This window comes from Colias philodice, chromosome 21, assembly GCF_061535455.1.
Source record: "Colias philodice isolate Cphi_HAF_F1 chromosome 21, ilColPhil1 Martin Lab GWU primary, whole genome shotgun sequence".
In the NCBI taxonomy this organism is placed as follows: domain Eukaryota; kingdom Metazoa; phylum Arthropoda; class Insecta; order Lepidoptera; family Pieridae; genus Colias; species Colias philodice.
In genome coordinates, this window is record NC_143106.1 from 6,134,216 (window position 1) to 6,154,171 (window position 19,956).

The 19,956-nt window shown below is 31.7% G+C and overlaps 2 protein-coding genes across 2 annotated transcripts; one reads left to right on the forward strand and one right to left on the reverse strand.

Annotated features, from left to right (window-relative positions):
* The first annotated feature begins 1,358 nt into the window (after positions 1–1,358).
* Positions 1,359–9,331, forward strand: nesd (SHC binding and spindle associated nessun dorma). Its single transcript, XM_089708523.1, has 10 exons — positions 1,359–1,500; positions 1,835–2,015; positions 2,264–2,477; positions 2,710–2,939; positions 3,281–3,441; positions 3,889–4,099; positions 4,460–4,632; positions 4,951–5,058; positions 8,488–8,636; positions 9,042–9,331. Exons 2-10 carry the CDS (start codon positions 1,835–1,837, stop codon positions 9,136–9,138), a joined length of 1,524 nt encoding a protein of 507 aa, XP_089564649.1. The 5' UTR covers positions 1,359–1,500; the 3' UTR covers positions 9,139–9,331.
* Positions 9,332–9,827: 496 nt separating this feature from the next.
* On the reverse strand, positions 9,828–19,956 carry LOC149478945 (cytosolic 10-formyltetrahydrofolate dehydrogenase). Its single transcript, XM_089708526.1, has 15 exons — positions 19,805–19,956; positions 19,409–19,550; positions 18,697–18,794; positions 15,455–15,591; positions 15,094–15,245; positions 14,862–14,980; positions 14,320–14,586; positions 13,636–14,240; positions 12,994–13,321; positions 12,376–12,538; positions 11,969–12,087; positions 11,506–11,703; positions 10,907–11,079; positions 10,244–10,443; positions 9,828–9,965 (listed from the first exon to the last, which is right to left on the reverse strand). Exons 1-15 carry the CDS (start codon positions 19,829–19,831, stop codon positions 9,910–9,912), a joined length of 2,784 nt encoding a protein of 927 aa, XP_089564652.1. The 5' UTR covers positions 19,832–19,956; the 3' UTR covers positions 9,828–9,909.

Sequence of the window (19,956 nt, forward strand, 5' to 3'; positions counted from 1 at the left end):
AAATCCGCTAGTCTGTGGGCTGTGGCGGATCAAAAGTAGAACTCTTTGAGATCTTTGCTGCTATTCACACAAAAAAGCAATGATCGAATCTAAGTAAGTATGTACATGATATTTGTACAGAAAAAGATAAGTCTCGATTAACACAATATATTTCACATATTCCCGGTTGACGGGTCCTTATAGCGCCCTTAGAGGGTAGGTACCCTCGATTTGATAGTAGCATTGTAATTAATTAAATTCAAACAAATCATGTTACGAGAGCTAACTAGCATTACGTTTACGGTTTAACGTTAAAAATTGAGTCGTAAGGATTCGGTTTCATACAAACATACAGCTGAAGCTTATAAAAGCCTTAGATCATTAAATAAAAGCGTATTAAAAACAAACAAAAAAAATGCGATATAAATATTATCTAGATCTAATACCTAAAAAAAAACAATAGTTTTCGGCAATAACAAAGGAAAATAAAGTGTCAAGGATAAGAAGGTCATGGTCCTCGTGCGTAAGTAAATATATTTACATTAATTCTCTATCATAATATTATTATGTACTACTGGCCGAGTGTGCTTATACATTACTGCACACCGCAGTTTTACCCGCATTGCTCTGCTCCTAAGCGTGATAATCCCTACTATATAATATATAATAATATAATTTATATTTTATAATTTTTATAATTTATAATTATATTATAAATGCGAAAGTAACTCTGTCTGTCTGTCTGTCTGTTACGCTTTCCCGCTTAAACCTCTAAACCGATTTTGATGAAATTTGGCACAGACAATCTTTAGACCCTGAGAAAGAATATGTTCTGGCTACCTTTTATCAAAACACCACGCGGGCGAAGCCGCGGGCGGAAGCTAGTATAATATATAGCATATAGCTTTCCTCAATAAATGGGCTACATAACACCGAAATAATTTTTCAAATCGGACCAGTAGTTCCTGAGATTATGGTGTTCAAACAAACAAACTCTTCAGCTTTTTAATATTAGTATAGATACATCAAGTAACATGTTTCATGTATTCACATATGTATTTATTTTACTACCTCATAATATGAGGTCATATACATTTATAATGACGCGGACGGTAAACTTAAACTTAACTGTAACCAAAAAGCTATTTTAAATATTAAGGTATCGAAAAGCTGGAAGATCATTATGAGTATATTATTGAACAAGTAATAACTTATATTATTGAACAGTGATTGAACAAATTGTATTAATTTGGTTTTCAAAGTTTTAAGGAGTGTGTAAAGATCAGCACCTGTCCAAAATGTCAAATGTCCAATTGCCTAGAATCTCGGAGCCTAGAATCCAATCAACTTGCCAATTCGAATAAAAAACTGTCAACTGACAACAATCAAATATTCAATTTTAAAACGGATTTTATGTTTTGAAACTGTAAAACAATAAAGATAGGAAATAAGTTTCGTTGGTAATGAACTGACTGTGATTTTAATTACAAATAACAAGTTACATAAACTGAAGGAATAACGGTACGTAAAAGGAAAACAATAAATATAACTAATCGTTTAATTCGTTCAGTTTACGTATGACTCAGATTTACCGGTCTTTTACAAACCCTTTCATTATTTTAACCTAGATCTTATAATAAGGATGCATCTATTACTTGAACCCGCTATTATATGCAGTATTTTACGTTGGTCATTAATTTTAGTAATGTACACTGTCATTCCCTAATTTAGATAAACTTTATTTGTAGAGAGATAGAATCGTATTCGTAAATTAACCATGGTATGGTACACAAGCCTAGGTGATCTTTGTAAGCACTGTAATTAGTTGAAATAAATATGAAACAATTGTTTTCAGATGCCAGCAGTGTACACATTTGTGCGAAGTGACAATGAAATTCTCCAAGAACTGCTCAGAGTATTCAGTTCTGGCAGAGGCAATACGAGAGAACAATGGTGTATCCACGCCGAGGCGTTAGTAGAGCCTGTAGGCTGGGATGCATTGTGGAAACTTTCTAAAGAGTTCTGCAAAAAGTTTGGTAAGAATTTTTGTAACACGGCTAACGGCAATTTAATTTTCTTAGTGTGTAGAACAAGTTGTCTTCTTGCCCTTATATTATATCTGTAGGTTAGATTAAAAAAACTGCTTCATCCTATTTAAATAATGTTTTTATCGCAAAGTAAGTTTATTTGCAAAACAAATAAATATCAAGAAAATCCAGTATTCTAATATCATTATTAAGATCTCATTATTACTCTCACTGAAAATAAATGTATTTTCTCCCAGAGGTGAGATTTCCCTGCATAGCTTATGTGTCAGTAACATCAGTGAACTTTGAGGAACTATCAGCGAACATTGAAGTGCTCAGTGTGCAGCATGAAGGTGTTTCCCTACCGGAAACAGTTACTGATGTACCATTAATAGAATTGAGACCGACAATCAAACAGAGAGAGGAGTGTGTGAATGCGGCTAGCACTGCGGAGTTTATCGATTTATTAAGGTATTTTAAAGCATTTTTTCTTAGAACAATTTAATGTATTGTAAATCTAACATATTTTAACAATATTTTTGATGCTTGTAAATTTATTCTCAAGTTCTCTATTGCTATTTGCTTTAATTATTCGTATCATAGACAAACAATAAAATTATTCCATATCATATAGAGTGCAATATGTCAAGTTTATCTTGTTAAAGAAATTGAAATGTAAAAAATTTATTCAATTTTTTTATAGATTTTATTATGATAACATTTGGATGCCATGGGACGACCAAGACAGTAAAATACTTCTACCCAAAAATATAGAAGATCGCATGGTGCTATGGTCTGATCTACACAACGGCAAGATACCAGGGTGTGTGGCTCGCTCCATCACACTGTTACGGAATAGTGCAATAAACGCTCATGAGAAATTAAAGGACTTTGAATTGTCTATGTGCGATGATGATCTTGTTGATGAAGATGGTAGTGAATTTACTTTTGTATAACTAATTATGAAAGGAAATTGCTTGTATTAATCATTATTGTTTGCTACTATTATAATAGTTTATCAACAGCCTCTGTTTAATATTAGAAGGCTTATGATTATCTAATTCTTTGGAATCTAACACAAAATTTTAAAATGATATTGATTGTGAATATTTTAGATGTTTTATGTGAAATGTTATATTTGTAGAATCTTATAGTTAATTGCAATTTGTTTTAATTGTATATATTGAATGCGAGAGTCCAAAGCATTTAAGTTTTGAAATATTCAATGTATCAAATACTTTCTCTTATAAATACATTCTATTGCTTTTTCATAGACTCCATGTTACCAGCAAATGATATACTCGCATATGCAGAAATAAATACAAGGCTAGATGGGATAATGTCCAAATGGAATTTATATGAAGATCCATTAATAAGGGAGCGATACATTGCCAAAGCCAAAAACTTGTGGCAGAAGAATAAAAGTAAAAAGAATGTAAGTATTTTCATTTAGGTACATGTAAAATTTTAGAAATAAGAAAAATTAATAACTCAGGCCCCGGAATCACAGACACAATAGAAAATCTATTGTGTTGTGGACCAATCGGGCCGTTCGGGGCTCAATGGGTAAACAAATTAATAATAACACAACAAACAGACTAGCCATGTGAAATCGAACATAAGAAAACACAAATTCTATGTTCTGAATGAATAAGTTAATTACAAAAAACAGAGCGTGTATGCCGAGCACACTTGTCAGAAGTGAAACTTTTTTGGCAAGATTCAAATATACCAAAACCGTCGCATTACTCCATGACGTAACGGTATTGCCATGACGCGACCTTAAAATTTTACTCTCAACAAAAAAGTTTCACTTCAAAATATCTTATTATTAGTTGAAAAAAATTACATTTTCAATTTAATTTTCATATTTTCTTTCTAGGTTGTAGCGCTATGGCAAGGAGGTTCAATATCAGATTTCACAGAACTATCGAAATTTCTACAAACTCATCTTACAAATGAACACACATTAACTATAACAGCATCTGTGGAAGACGGCTTTGCTTTGGAGCCTGATGAAGTGGTTATATGTAGTAGCGCTTATGAAATACCGGAGATACCGTTGTCCTGTGTTTCTTTATGCAGCTTGAAAGGTATGATTATTTTTATTTGTATGAATCTAATTATTATTTCTTTACACTAGCTTTTGGTTGTGAATTATTATGCGTAAGTAGGTAAAAGACCCATTTCACTTGACCCATGGTGTCAATATTATATGAGGTACTAGCTTTCTGCCCGCGTTTTCGCTTGCGATGTCTATATATTATATCATAATACCTTCTCCTTGAATCTTAATCTGCATAGTGTTATATAGTAAAAAAAATAAAGCTCATCAAAATCCATCACATAATTCACATAATTAATTACCAGAAATCTAAAAAAAAAGTTAGCTATAAAAAGTTTTTTTCCTTCATAATATCAGTTTGTAGTACTAAAATATTATTATTTTTCAGGAGCAACATTAAAAGCGCCAGACATGCGTTCATGTCTCCTAATGCTGAATGAAGAATGTAGGCTTCAAGACTTGACACTACACTGTGAACAAGTTAACACGATCGTTGTTATGAAATCTGGGAGTCTTCATATGAGGAAATGTGAGCTTCTCGATGATACTATGAGCAGTCAGGTAAATTGTTATTTTATACGAGGTATTAATAAAAAATTGTATATCAAAAATTACATATAAATATCTCCAGTAAATGCATCTGAGCTTACCTGTTCAATTAATATATAAGAAAGATTAAATTTTGCAGCAGTTATAGCTATTATATATAAAAACAGAAATTTTAATTGTATTTATTTTTAAAGTCATAGAATACCTTTGCTTGGTAATTTATCTCTATACTTTATAATAATATCATCAATTACATTGACTAAAGAATATTGGTAAGTAAGTAAGTAATTAATTTGTGATTATTCAAAAGAATTATTTTATTTCTTATAGAGTGATTGTGCACAAGGTATTGTCGCTCAGGCGGGCGCTAAAATACTGCTAGAGCATTGCTTGTTTGAAAACTTTTATTCCGGAATCGTCGTTCATAAAGGAGCTCAAGTAAGTAGCCATTTCACAAAATTAATTATTTAATTCAATTGTAATATAATTTTGTTTGTTGTTGTTAAGTTATTCTCATCACAAGTTTCGTATTTTCCCTTTTTCATCAAAATGTATAAAACAATAACAAACATCCATCCAAACACCTATCGATCTATTTAAATAACTTAACACGAAGTGGGAACACGTTCACGGCGTTTATGAGGGGGTGAGGTATGAAGTATGGCGGGAGCATGCGCGGGGCAACCGTCTTCCCCCCGCGCTTGTTGTTCGCGGACCTGATAGTACTTTTACACTTTTGCTACCAGAAATCTAATAGGCACGTCCGCACACTTGACCGGGTACTAGTAGGCATCGGTAATTATCTTGTATCGTTACCATTTATTGTTTTCTTAGTATGAATAGAAATACTGATATGGATCACTGTACACTTGAACGGCTATCGGTATTGTCTTTATGGATACCACTTTATTTTTCAACAGTATAAGTTGACTAAAAATTTAATGTCAACGTGCATTTGACTCGGTATGGGTAATACTATGCATCGATAACAATTTAGGGTCAACGTTCACTTGACTGGATATCGGTGATATCGGTATTGTTGTGTATCGATACTCATTTACGGGTAATGTACATTTGACCGGGTATCAAGTACCAGGAAAACATTTAAAAACGGTATAATATTTTGAATTAATTTTAAAATCTGTTTATTTATTGACTATTACGCGAAACAAAGTTATTCGGGTCAGCTAGATTATTATATTTTTTATATTTTATAAGTATTGATATCGGTATTTTCCTGTATTGATGCCAATACTGAAACAGTAACTTACTTACTAGTAACACAGTAAAGTTCGTACCATCCTAAAATAATAGTATGTATTAATTAGACAGATTTCCCAACCACTTTTTTTTTTCTGTAAATGAAAAAGGTTGAATAAAGGGATAAGAATGGAATGAAATCAATAAATCTTTCTCAACTGCAGAAGGAATTGCATTTGTTGAGAATCTCCAAACAACTCTCCGAGGTCTAAACAATGAGTAGAGATGAAAGGAAGTGAGGGGGTAATGTTTATTGCGGTGTAAGAAATAAAAATTCTGTCAGTTTACTGCAGTTTAATAAATAATAAACTGAACAAAGTAAGAAAAATAAACAGTTTAATAAATAAGAAACCCTTACGCCTTTCCCGTAGGAAAATTAAATGCCTGTAGTTGCATTCAAATAAAGATTCATGGTCCATTTCTTTTAATTGTTGGAAAAAATAGCCGATGTCCACTATTCTCCTGCCACTAATTTCTTTGAAGTCCGATTTATTCTCAGGCAATATGATAAGTTCATCCTCTAAATTGTCTGTTGAGCTATAAGTTAAAAATAAAACTAATCATAATGTATATAACAAATCTCTCAATTATTATTTAATTACTTATATGTAAAATACCGTCCTTTATCATCGATGGTATAACTACACTATTGTAAATTTTTACATCTTATAGCTTTGACACTCACTCTTGTGCAGTTTCTGAACGCAAGGCGCTAGAAGTGGTTGGCAATAGGTCAGCATACATAGGAGTCAGTTCCATTGATGTACATTGGTCAAGTGAAAATTGAGTTCTGCAATATAAGTATATACTATTATATCTTTAAAAAGCACGTTGGTCATAATTAGTTACTCCCTTATGATTTGAATGAATTCCTTACGCTGATAAATTTACACGCAATTCTGTTATATATTTTGTTTGTCCAACCAATGCTCGTAATCTGTAAAATAGTAAGTCTTCTATATTATTTTAATCTATCAAATGTAAGTAACCTCCAAATATGTATTCAAATCACACTAAAAAAATTTTCAGGTTAGGTACCCTTATTATCGTTCCCAATAATATTAATAAAAATTATACCGATAGAAGTCAATGCCGACACCCGGTGTACGGTGACCCTTATTAGCATTCATATTCATAGGTACTAAGAAAACAATAAATTGTATCGATAGTAATCGATACGAGGTGATACCGATACTTGGTCAAGTGTACAGTGACCCTTATTAGCAATCCTCTTCGGGAAGCGTCTTTGTTGTAAATCTCTGTTATGATATTGCGATGTCAGACATCCACGCGGGGGAAGCCGCGAGCTGCAGCTAGCAAAGTATATGAAAAACTTCAGGCGCATTTTGTCTATGAATATCTCAAAAAGTAAAAAACTAAAAAGACGAAATTTATTTTTCAGATATTTTTACTTTCTACCAAGATTATGAAAAGATAATAAAAAACCGGCCAAGAGCGTGTCGGGCCACGCTCAGTGTAGGGTTCCGTAGTTTCTAGCCTGTAACAATAAGTGTCCCTACTCCCTACCACAGAGATGACCGACAGATCGTATTTGTGGAAAAAAACTAACCTTCGAGAAAAAACCTAAAACCTGAAATTTTTCAAAAACTGTTCAACCAATCTAGTTCAAAAGGAGATTTTAAAGTTAGAGGGGGGGGGGGGACGCTTTGTTTTTTCCTTTCGGCGCGATTATTTCCGAAAATATTGATATGTATTATCAAACAATGATTTTAGCAAACCCCTATTAATTTTTTGATATCTATCCAACAATATATCACACGTTAGGGTAAAAATTAAAAAAAAAATCACTCCCCTCTTTACGTGTAGGGGAGGTACCCTAATAAAAATGTTTTCTCCTATTTTTATTTTTGCACTTTGTCGGCGTGATTGATATACATATTGATACCAAATTTGCGCGACGATGTAGTACGTGTCTACTCGCGACGAGGGCTCGTGGCCGTCTGAGACAGCTACTTGTGCATCGTAGGCGCGAGCGCTGTATGTTTTACTTAATAATAAAAAAAAAGCTTCTATTTTAGAAAAACCCTCTGTACTACCATATGGGATTTGACGTACAGTTTATGAAAATATAGATTTTATACTTGTTCTTCCCTTACAATCGCCGTAAAATTGTAAAATTGTAACAAATTCACGATTTTTAACGATTTTCAGGATTTTTTTCTATCGAGGCAAATTACTCTAATCGTGTTTCCACGTGTATGACAATACAAGGCATATCTTCATCTTTACGATGGTAGGAATATCATTCCATAGAATTAAGAGTTTGATACCAAAAAACTGTTTCAAAGACACCTCTGTCGCCATATTTTACGCTTCTTAACTTACCACTTCGTCTTAAACATTTACAATATCTACACTGATATTAAAAGGAGTGAAGATTTTAATGATTGAACATGCTCCAAAAGTACTGGAACCAAAATTAACGATTGTTTCACTAATGTAAAGTTACATTATTTGGAAGTAACATGGGCTAAAGTGAGATTAACTAATGGAAACCAAAATTAATTGTAAATAATACATTTTTTATAAGAATAATTCACTTTATACTTATTTTACGTTAATTATCTATAATATTTAATTATTCAGGTTGAATTAAGAAACTGCGTAATAAAAAAGTGCGGTGTCGGCATACAAATGTATCTAGGCTCTGAAGTGAAACTAACGGACACAGTCATACAGGACTGCTCTGAACAGAGCATACGCTGTGAAATGGACGATCTTTTGTACCATGAAGAGTAAGTAAAATTTATATAAATAGAATTATATACTATTAGTAATTTGACTCTTAATCGCCTGTTAAAAAGTCTGATTTGTGTAAAATATTCATTAAAATTTACACTTTAAGGCAGTAATGTTCTAAGTCAGTAATTAGAAAAGTAATAGACGCGTATTGATTCGGAGTAGTTCGGAGTAGTTAGTAGACAACTGCTCCGAATCCTTATATTATTGCATAACTGATGTATCAGCACAGCTTTATTGGCTTTTTGAAATTTTCTTCTTGAAGCAAAATATTCATATTATGTTTCTGTGAAATAGCATCAGTTTTGTTCTCTCTGTTTGTTAATCTGTTGTCTCTATTTTTCAATGATGTTCGGTAGCTTATATATGTATTAATTATTTTATTATTTTTCCTTTTTCAGCGCGGAAGGTCTTCACATAGCAGATAATTGTAAAATCGGTTCGGGAGATTTACGCAAAGAGGTTGTAATCGTAAATCAAAATGTTAACATTGGTTAGTTTAAACGTTTACAAATTCATGTACTTTAATTTTACAGTAATGTTCGATTTCAATTTTATTATTAAAATAATAAAATAAAATGGTAGCTTTAACTTATAATGTAGTTTATGGAGCTTACGCGTATTTTTAATTTTTATGTTTAAGAAGTGAACAGTATGTTATGTTTGTTCGATATTATATTTTTAAAATATGGTTTTTGGTTTTCATTTGCATTAAACACATACTTTTTCGCCTCAATATATGATAATCTACATACAAGCTATGATTTTTTAAAAGTCAATTTCGAGATGGTTTATTTCATTTTAAAATGATTTATAACCCTAGAAAAAAATAAAAAGCAATATGTAATTTAATTTGATTTTCAAACACATACTATATTATATTATAGCGATCGAAATCTGGCAACACAGTGTGATTCTTTTAATGTTGCTGTCTCATTGTAAGAGGGCATGGCAAATATATTAGGGTGTTTCTCATAAATATATAATGGATGTCACACAGACGAAAACTGTATTTTGTTATTTCGTCTATTATCAGTGCTACAGATAATATGATAATTGCAATTAAAACAATAATGTTATACCAATAACAACAATCTTGTTTATCTCAAAGTTTCAGTAAATATTTGTAAAAGTAAATTTATAGATAGATATAATTATTAATTGGAATAGGAATAAAAACAAACCAATATTATTAAAAGATCATTTATTAAAAATATAAACTATAATAAAACTTAAATACGATATATTTATTGTACATTAATTAATTTCTTAATATTCTATTGTAATTGTTTTCGTTTTGAGGTATTCGTTGAGTGCATCTTGACCTGTAAACAATGAAATAAGCATTAAAAATACTATAAAAAATTGGATGAGTTAAATATTAGTTGAAATAGTTATAAAAAGTGGGATATACATATTGTTATCAGTTCAAATATTATTTCCTGAAGAATATGACCCAATAAGAGAAAATAAGAAGATCTTAGCTATTATTAAAATTACTTTAACATTTTAAATGTTTAAAAATAGAACAGAGTTTTGTTAACAATATTGAAAATGAAATATAACTTGGTCATACATATAATAATAATAATTTTAAACTTACCTAAATCTTTTCCAAAACCAGACTGTTTGAAGCCTCCGAAAGGCGCTGCTACATCTGTCTTGTTATACGTGTTGACGAACACGGTACCCGCTTCTATCTTTTCGGCGAACTGCATCGCTCTTGATACATCCTTTGTGAACACACCGCTCGCTAGACCGTATTCTGTGTTGTTTGCGCGACGAATCACGTCGTCGATGCATCTGAGATTTTTTTTTTATTAAGTAGATACTTCATAATAATAAGAATTAAAGATATTATTGGCCGGTTTCACAAGTTTCTGGGTATGTATATTATACTGTTTAGCTTATCTGTCAGTTAAGTGGTAAATAGTTTACAAAAAATTACATAAGGGTGTAAAATGGAGGCTCTTATTGTCGGAGGCCAAGACTCACTTTGGGTCCCTGCGCCACTCTAGTAAGTAAGTAAGTAAGATGGGCTATCAGTAATTATTTTATGCGCTACCTAGTCGTCAAACTGGTTAATGCATTTATATTATTTTTACATTTATTAAATATAAATTCACTTTATTGTGCATCTGTTAATATAGCCCCAAACTACAAATTACTTATAGGTAAATTTTTGCCCCTAATTGTTCCTTTAAAAAATGAATTCTATATAAAAATTAACATAACTAGATGGGTATATGTATTTTTAATAACTCACTTGCTGCTAAACTTGCTAATAATCATAATAGGTCCAAAAGACTCTTCCTTAGCGATCCACATGTCATCTGTGACGTCAACAAAAATGGTCGGTTCCATGAAGTAGCCCGGTCTGTCTACGCGTTTCCCGCCATACACTAGTTTGGCGCCATCTTGAATGCCTCGCTCTACGAACTGTGGACGAATGGTTTTTCAATTTCCAATACATATGTTTTTAGAAGTTACACTCAAAAAGGTAAATAAAGCTTGTAATGTAATATGTGATTTATAATATATTTTTTTTTCTTGTTTTATTCGTTTAATGGAACTTATAAGAGAATGGATGTTTTCATTTCCTTTCCGATAAAAGACCAAGCACAGTCTCGTATCAAAATAAAAAGGTACTTCAGTCTGAAAATGGTTATTACAAAAGATGTGATACCCATTATTTATTAAATATGTAAAAACAAATTTAAAGCGCAGGATTAGAATTTATATTGAATTTATTAATATAAATTTATCCAATCTTATTGGCCGTTTCTTTACAGTACCCAGCTTGTAAATACAGCTAGGAAGCTGCTATACTATGTTGTCTTCCATAAATAATACGTTTAAACTCACCTCAATTAATTTATCCATATGTGCTTTATGGTTCTGTGGTCCATGCGCTGTTCCTCTGTTCAAGGGGTCGCCGATACTCATTTTCTTGGTCTCTTCAATTACTCGCTTTACAAATTCATCATGAATCGATTCCTCTACAAAGAGTCGACCAGCAGCGATGCAGTTTTCACCTTTGTTGAAGAATACGGAACCCATACCCTGGAAATTTTTAGGTCAGTTATATTTTGAACTTTAACTTTTAATTTTGACTCAATAACAATAATAAGAGGTAAAATATAGTCATATAGATATAAATTGATATATCTAAGTGCAAAACTCGAGCACGGCTGAACCGATTTCGTTAATTCTTTTTTTATAATATTACGTGAAGTACAAGGATGGTTCTTATGGAGACAAGACGTAAACAAGTACCACGGGAGAAGCCGAGGCGGACCGCTAGTTTAATATAAAAGTATTTACTTACATTTCTTACAGCCTTGTCGAGATCACAGTCTTCAAAGATGACAAGCGGTGATTTACCGCCCAACTCTAGTGATACTTTCTTCATGTTAGAAACAGCACAAGACTTCATTATAGTTTGACCTGAAATTACGAAATATTAGTAAATTATTCATTATGGTCATAATAGATTCGTACTTAAGTAGAATTATGTGAAAAATAATTATAAACCAATTACCAAATTTCCCAAATTATATTTATATCGAACCATTCAAGACAGATAAATTGTCTCAAAATATCATGAGCTTTCTACCCTCTCTCTCTATCACTCCTAGACACAAGAAGAACTTAAAATTCAAACAAATTTTCGCATTCATAATATAAGTAAGATTTTTTATTTATTTATATTTCGATTTAAAATAGTATAGTTACCAATCTCAGTACTGCCAGTGAAGCCAAGTTTCCTGACCAACGGATGGTCAGCCAACGCCTGTCCACAAACTGTACCACTTCCAGGAAGAATGTTAACTACTCCCGGGGGAACTCCCGCACGGACACAAAGTTCCGCAAACTTTAGTGCTGTTAGAGGACATACCTGGAATGGAAAATGGGATGTTATTATGTAGAAAAATTAGTGGAAAATCTGTTGTTATGTAGAGAAATGGAAGATGGAAAATCAGATGTTAATATGTCCAAAAAATGAGTAGAGAATCTTTTATTAATTTGTAGAAAGAAGGGGGGATACTTCTTGCTCCAAAGCAAGATTTAAGTTCTGCTATTAGCATGTGGATAATTAGAACTGGTTTAATTGTTACAGGTAGACAAAGGTTTGAGAAAAACTTATGTTTTGGAAATTTACTGCTTTACTACTGGTCATTAAATTAAAAATATGTTTTTAGGTCTGTCTTAATTTTGATGAAGCTGTCTTAATTTTGATAAAGAATGTTTTAATTGCTGCTTGCTTATTATATTGCCTATACAATTACATATATGTTCTTAGGACTGCAGAGATGTCTATATAGCAAAATAATATATTAAATATTAACTTACAGCAGCAGGCTTCATAACAACAGTGTTTCCAGCTGCCAAACAAGCCGCCATTTTCCACGACAACATCATCAAGGGATAATTCCATGGTGTGATCAGAGCACAGACACCAATGGGCTCTTTCTTCGTCATCGTCAAGTTTCTATTTGGTCTTGCATGATTAATAGGTATTGTAGACCCTTGGATCTTATCGCACCATCCAGCGAAATACCTCCATGTCTCTATTGACATTCCTATGTGGGTCTTTAAAGCTAATGTGTAGACTGCACCGGAGTCGATTGACTCGATTGTTGCTAGTTCTTCTTTGTGCTGTTCCATTAGGTCTGCTAGTCTGTTGATAGAGTTTATTACTTAGTTTTCAAAGTGATAAATGAAGGTAATTACGAAAAACAGCGTGTGCTGATTACACATGTCAGAAGTGAAACTTCTATGGCAAGATTCAAAGATACCAAAATCGTCGCCTTACTCCATGACGTGACGGTATTGCCATGAAGCATTAACCTTGCAATTTTATTCTAAAGGAGTTTCACTTCAAAAATATATAAATTGCTTTATCTATTCTGCAGTTATAATAGTTTTTCCAGTAGACTGTTTAAATAATATAATGTCAGGAATGGAATATGCGAAAGGGTTTTTTATACTTACTTAAATAATATTTGTCCTCGTTCCCTAGCACTAATCTTCGACCATTCGCCCTCTTCGAAAGCTTTATGTGCTGCCTTAACAGCCTTGTCAACATCGTTTTTGGATGCGCTTTCTACTGTGCATATAACAGTTTCGTCACTGGGATTTATTAATGTTAATTTCTTTCCACTATCAGCGTTAACGAATTCTCCATTGATGAATAATTGTGTAGGGAATTTGATTTTCATTTTATTCACTTCGAGTTCAACACCATCATACACAATTTCTTGATTTCCAGATTCTCCTCTAGCTTTTAGTATCGCGACTGTGTAGAATTCTTCAAAGGTCGTATTCATGTAAATATCTTCATTTTGTAATTCTACATTGACTATATCTTTAACTTCCTCGACTAATCTAACTACATCCATAGATCCAGCACCGGATTCGAAAAAGTCTGTATCATTTTCAATATCGATTCTAAGGATAGCTTTCCAAATGTTTCTTGCGTTTTCAACGAATTGTTTTTCTTCATCTGTTAATTCTAAAGATACTTTGCTCTCACTAGCCTTGAAGAAGTTTTGTGCTCCAATCATTTTTCCGTTCACTTTTAATCTTTGAATGTTTAACTGAAAAAAAAAAGTTCATGAAATTGTCACATTTAAAACAAGTGATTATAAAGCGAAATTTGCATCTACGGAAACTTACCTTGACTCCATCGTTAGCTGAGATCAATAATCCTGCTTCGTGAATAACAGCGGGTTTCTTTAGGCCAGGAATATATATTTTATCTCCTTCTGTTTCATATTCTCCTTCCCAGAGAGATGATCCGAAGAATTTAATTTCAACATTGGCTTCACTTTCTTCATTAACTCCATCTTTGGTTTGAGGTTTAATAAACGTGGTTGCACCTGGTGATGAATCTAATCCTCTGATGAAATTGTGTAAGGCTACACCACCTTTGCTCCAGTCGATCTGAAATATTAATACCTTTATTGTATCATACTTTTATACACATTATTTATTAACTAACATTTGTTTTTAACTTATAGGTACTTATAGGTATAATATCGTCTTATTGTTTGATTTAGTTTATTTTTATGTCTTGTTTAATGTTTAATAACTCAGGCCCCGGAATCACAGACACAATAGAAAATCTAATGTATCGTGGACCGATTGGGCCGTTTGGGGCTCAATGGGTTAATACAATCTACAGAATATATATTAAAGAGGGATGCAATAGTAAATACCTGATGTGTTTCTGGCTTGAATAGAGCTGGATCGTATGTAGCTCCTTCTTCAGTTTGTGTAATTTTTGGTGCCGTTCCATTAGCAACCATATTTACCGATTCTCCTAATGCCTTTATACCTATAAAAGATAATAAAATTAATTTTCATATGTCGATGACTTAATTGTCCCCTTACAGGAGCATATAAAGACAATTTGTAACTCATTTTTCGTATAAATAGTAATCTCCGTACCTTCTGGATACAAATATCTGTTGTAAATCGTATCTACTGTGTCATCAATGGTACAGGGGAAAGATTTCTGAAGCAAAATCGGTCCGGTGTCCAAACCATCATCAGCCCAGAATATAGAGAGACCACATGTCGTGTCACCTTCGATGAGAGTCCTGAAATTAATGTATTTAAATTATTTGGATTTGTTTTAATATACGAAACAAATATTTTTAAAATGCTATAATATGATTTTATACTAATCATGTTCAGTTCATCGGTTTCATCAGTTTTTTTAAATATTTACTACATATATCGTATAAGTAGTATTGGCTGGAAAAATGCTCATTGCATTAATTAAAAGCAAATGAATATAGAAACCAACCAGTTAACAGAAGAGGCTCCCCGATGTCTGGGCAAGATACTCGGATGGTAGCAGATACTCTGGTATTTGGGGAATAATATAACTTCCATTGGTATGAACTGAGTGCAGAATGGCAGGACGTTTAGCTCTGCGTTTACCTGGAACAAAAGACAATATGTAGAATTATTTTAGAACGATTTATCATGATGATGAATTCCATGACTATTAAGTTATAGGTATATATTTTCCATGCGTTATTTCAAACAGAAGACGAAGAAATCTGCATACTATGCTCTTAATAAAAAAATAATTAAGAATGATAATAATACGATTTGCTTAGTTCAAACTCAAGCTTATTTTGAATCATATTTTGAATATTTACCACCGCTTTCAGCTTATATTTATTATTTGATTAGTTAAAGAACCTACCAAAAATAATCAGAATATCCTACTACGCAATTTGACCTATATGGCCCATAAATTTTCCTTAATTTAATCTTACCGTTTAAACATTTTTCAATATTTACAAACGCGTGCCATTTATCGCTATTCGATAAAATTATATAACAAGTGTTTTGTTTTGTTATCAGTTATCAATATGCTAATGAGACTGTTGATACGACGTCTCATAGAGTCGAAATCTTTCAATTGTACTAACTATACAGTCTAGAGAAATATGCACGAATAACACAAAAAATATACCGGTCGAATTGATAACCTCTTTTTTTGAAGTCGGTTAATAACACAAAAACAGGTATGATGGATAGGATTAGCAATACCTAGTGTGTTAAATGAATAGATTAGCAAGTAATTTGGTTGCCTGCGTAAATATTTATAATTTCAATCTAGATATTCAAAACTTAGGACTGAAATCTAGAGACATAAATGTTCTAGGAGATACAACATTTTTATAGTTTCGTCAGTCTTAGCGTAAGCTTTAATTATTAGAGATTGTTAATCCAATTATATTGTGAATTATGTTCAAGTGCTTTTGAGGAATGTCTTAAGAAATTTTGTCGATGTTTCCACATCATTCTAGTAAAAACATTTGAAAGTAACGGTTATTTTAGATTTATATACGGATTAATTTGCACGAAAATATAAACAATTTAAACAATAAAAATTAATTGTATTAGTCAATAGGTATTAATTAAACAAGTAGGTACAATAAATATAATGTACTTTGGTACCATAATACATATATGATATTATGTATTAAAGCCTCTAATGTACCTATTCAAAAACAATTTATTGTTTCACTAGAACCACAACCCATTGAGCACCGAACGGCCAGATCCGACCGCGACACAATAGATTTTCTATTGTGACTGTGATTCCGGGGCCTGACGGATTAATAGTAGCAAAATTTACGCTAATAACGTAACGCTACTAGAAACTGTCTTGTGGTCAAAAAATTAGCACACCTTATAAATGATATCAATATTGGTGTATATTAAAGATTTCGTTTAATTATATAACTATGGCTATCTTTATGGTCCCGTGATAACCCATAACCCATGGTTATCACCATAAAACTGATTATTGCGTGTAAAAAGACGAATACGTGATTTTAATAGCGTGTGATTTATTTATTTTTTATCGATTGATATTATTTAAGTAAGTATATTATATTTTCGCGTTTTATTACTTAATTATTGAGATCCTGTTACTTTTGTGTTTATGGTAGTAAGTAATAAGCGACCTGCTTTCAAACCATCCCTTAGATATGACTAATCAGATAAATGATATATGTACAATATATTTTATAGTACCATCTTTCCTACTATTTATTTAAATGAAAATTAATAAATACTTTTATAAATTAAATCCTATCAACCTATGTCAATTATGTCGTTAACGATCACAAAGGGAATCCCAAGTAATTAACGTATTAAAAACTGTTAATTTATAGGTAAGTATTGTAATATTTTAATCGCTATGCCTATTTGGTATTTTTTGTGAATCTTTCATTTATTACTTACTTATTAGTTATTAGATACATTTTAGACAATAAAGTTGATAAAAAAACGTTAACCAATTAAAAAAAATCACACATAAATAATGTTTCGTGATGTGTAGGTAATCAATAATTATGTGCTTACAATGTAATAGAAGCATAAATATTCATAAATCATATTGTCCCATTGATACATATCTGTCTAATAATTTTCGCAAAATAACAATAGCTATATGAGATAAACTAGAAATTGTTGTCATAAAACGACCCCAGTATCAATATATAAATTAACTGCTTCCTCATAGATATTGTTTGAAAATGAGTTCATGTATAGTATCATTAAGAGTCACTGACTGTTTTCGTGCTATTACTAAAGCAAGGTATTGATAAGGTTTGTAGTACACGAGACACATCATTTATGTAGCTAATGATTTGTTTTATAATGATTAGAACGGTAGAAGTATATTTTGCTATCCATTTTAGATTTAGATGTACTCAGTAGGTTTACTAAAGAAACAAAAATTTAACAATCAGCTAAACATATAATGTATTGATTAGATGCACTACCTACATAATAATTCAGAGGTATTTATTTTTGTAAAACAAATACTAGTCTCCAAGATCTGAGGAAATATGTTTTTTTTTATTAAATCAATATTATATGCGTGAAATGTCAATTTGACAGCTACACAGTGCAAGCAAGTGAATTTTCTGTCATAATTTCCTTTCCACATTTTGTTAACACGGCTACTAGTGAAATAAATTGTCTACATCATGTCATAAATCATTCTAGAATGTACATGGATTGCGGAATCGCCCTCTCATAATATAATCTGCAGTAACCGCGCAATTTGCATGAAATTCTCGGAATAGGTACACATGCAATACAATTTTAAATTAATTCTCGTATATGGAAGTTCTTGTGATAAATTCTTTCTGTTCTTCGTACATACTTTGTGTTATTTCCGATTTGATTAACATTCTGTTTAAATTAGATTAAATATAAGCCATGTCCGCTTTGTTTAGATTTATAATATTGTGTAATCTTTCGGTGTCAATAGGTAATAATTAATAGTACTGAGTTTCAAACCATTTTAAGCAGCTCTTTTATGCCAATGAATAGGTAAAAAACGTGTTTTAATCCACGGTTAAAACGATTTAACAGCTGTCCGTTACAGCTGTCAGTAACAGCTGATTAGTTAGTAACAGTTTTTATGACCGACTCAAATCATTTTTTAAAATTGATTATTGGAGATTATTCAATATTGGCGAGATTTATATAACTTAAGAGTATATTATAACATACCGATTTGTATTCTTCAAGAATTTCCGGAATGACTTTTCCTTTTATTCTCCACGTTTTATATTTGAACAGTGGAACGTTATGTTTGGCGGCAATCGTAGCTAGAAAAAAATAAATAAATTCAACATTGCAATTTATAAATGCTTCTATGTTATATAAGATGCATTTTACTCTCCTTAACGACAGTCTTAGAATAAATCAATTATAACTACTGTAACGTATAAAATTACCATAATATAATTATAATTAGGTATAATTAAGTTCCATAGATGTAATTTGATGCAATAAAATAATGTTAACAATACTTTAGTGTTAAAAAAAAAATCTTTATGTATAACTTAAAATTTAACAGAAGAGTTTCTCAGCTAAAGTCACGAAAATATAAAACTACAAAAATATTACATAGCTTTTAACTTGAAACTCTCAATAAATTATTTCTTTACATCATACATCTAAAGTCTTGATAAAAACAATCCGTTGGTAAAAATTTCACTTCATTTTTATAAAATACTAGCTGTCCGCTCCGGCTTCGCCCGTGGTACATATTTATGTTTTCTCTACATAAGAACCATCCTGGTACTTCAAGGAATATAATAAAAAAATAATTATCGAAATCGGTCCACCCGTTCTCGAGTTATGCGCTTACCAACACATTTTTCGATTCATTTTTATATTATAGATTCTTGTTAGATAATTAATTAAAAAAATTACTTACCCAAAGGGTCTTCTCTGTTGCCTTTATCCAACACTGTGAAAACACCAACCACTTGATGGCCATCTTTTTGTAGTAGTTTGAAAACTTCCGCAGCAAAAGTGCTCTGACCTATTAGAGCAACCCGAAGGGATTTCTTTGGTGCCTAAAAATTCCGAAAAATAAATTTATTGAACAACACTAAATAAAAAAAAACGAAAACACTAAAAACTGCTGTCTTTTACATGGAATTAGCACATGAAAAATAAATAATTATAATACTTCATTCAAATTGCACCTAAAAATCCCCCGAAAAAAAGTCAATACCACTTTATTAAAAAAAATTAAAAACACTACTGCTGTCTTTGACATGTCATTAGCACGTACAAAAAAATAAAAAAAGTAATTTATTCGAATTACCTCGTTAGGCACAGCTATTGGCGGCATTGTCACTGTTTTTAATATTTTTTTTTAATATTCCGTCCTGTTGGCACTATGTCTGAGAGCCGACTAACAAGAAGGCGAGCGATTGTTTCCTATATAAAGATGCAACTTATTCACCTCAACCCTGA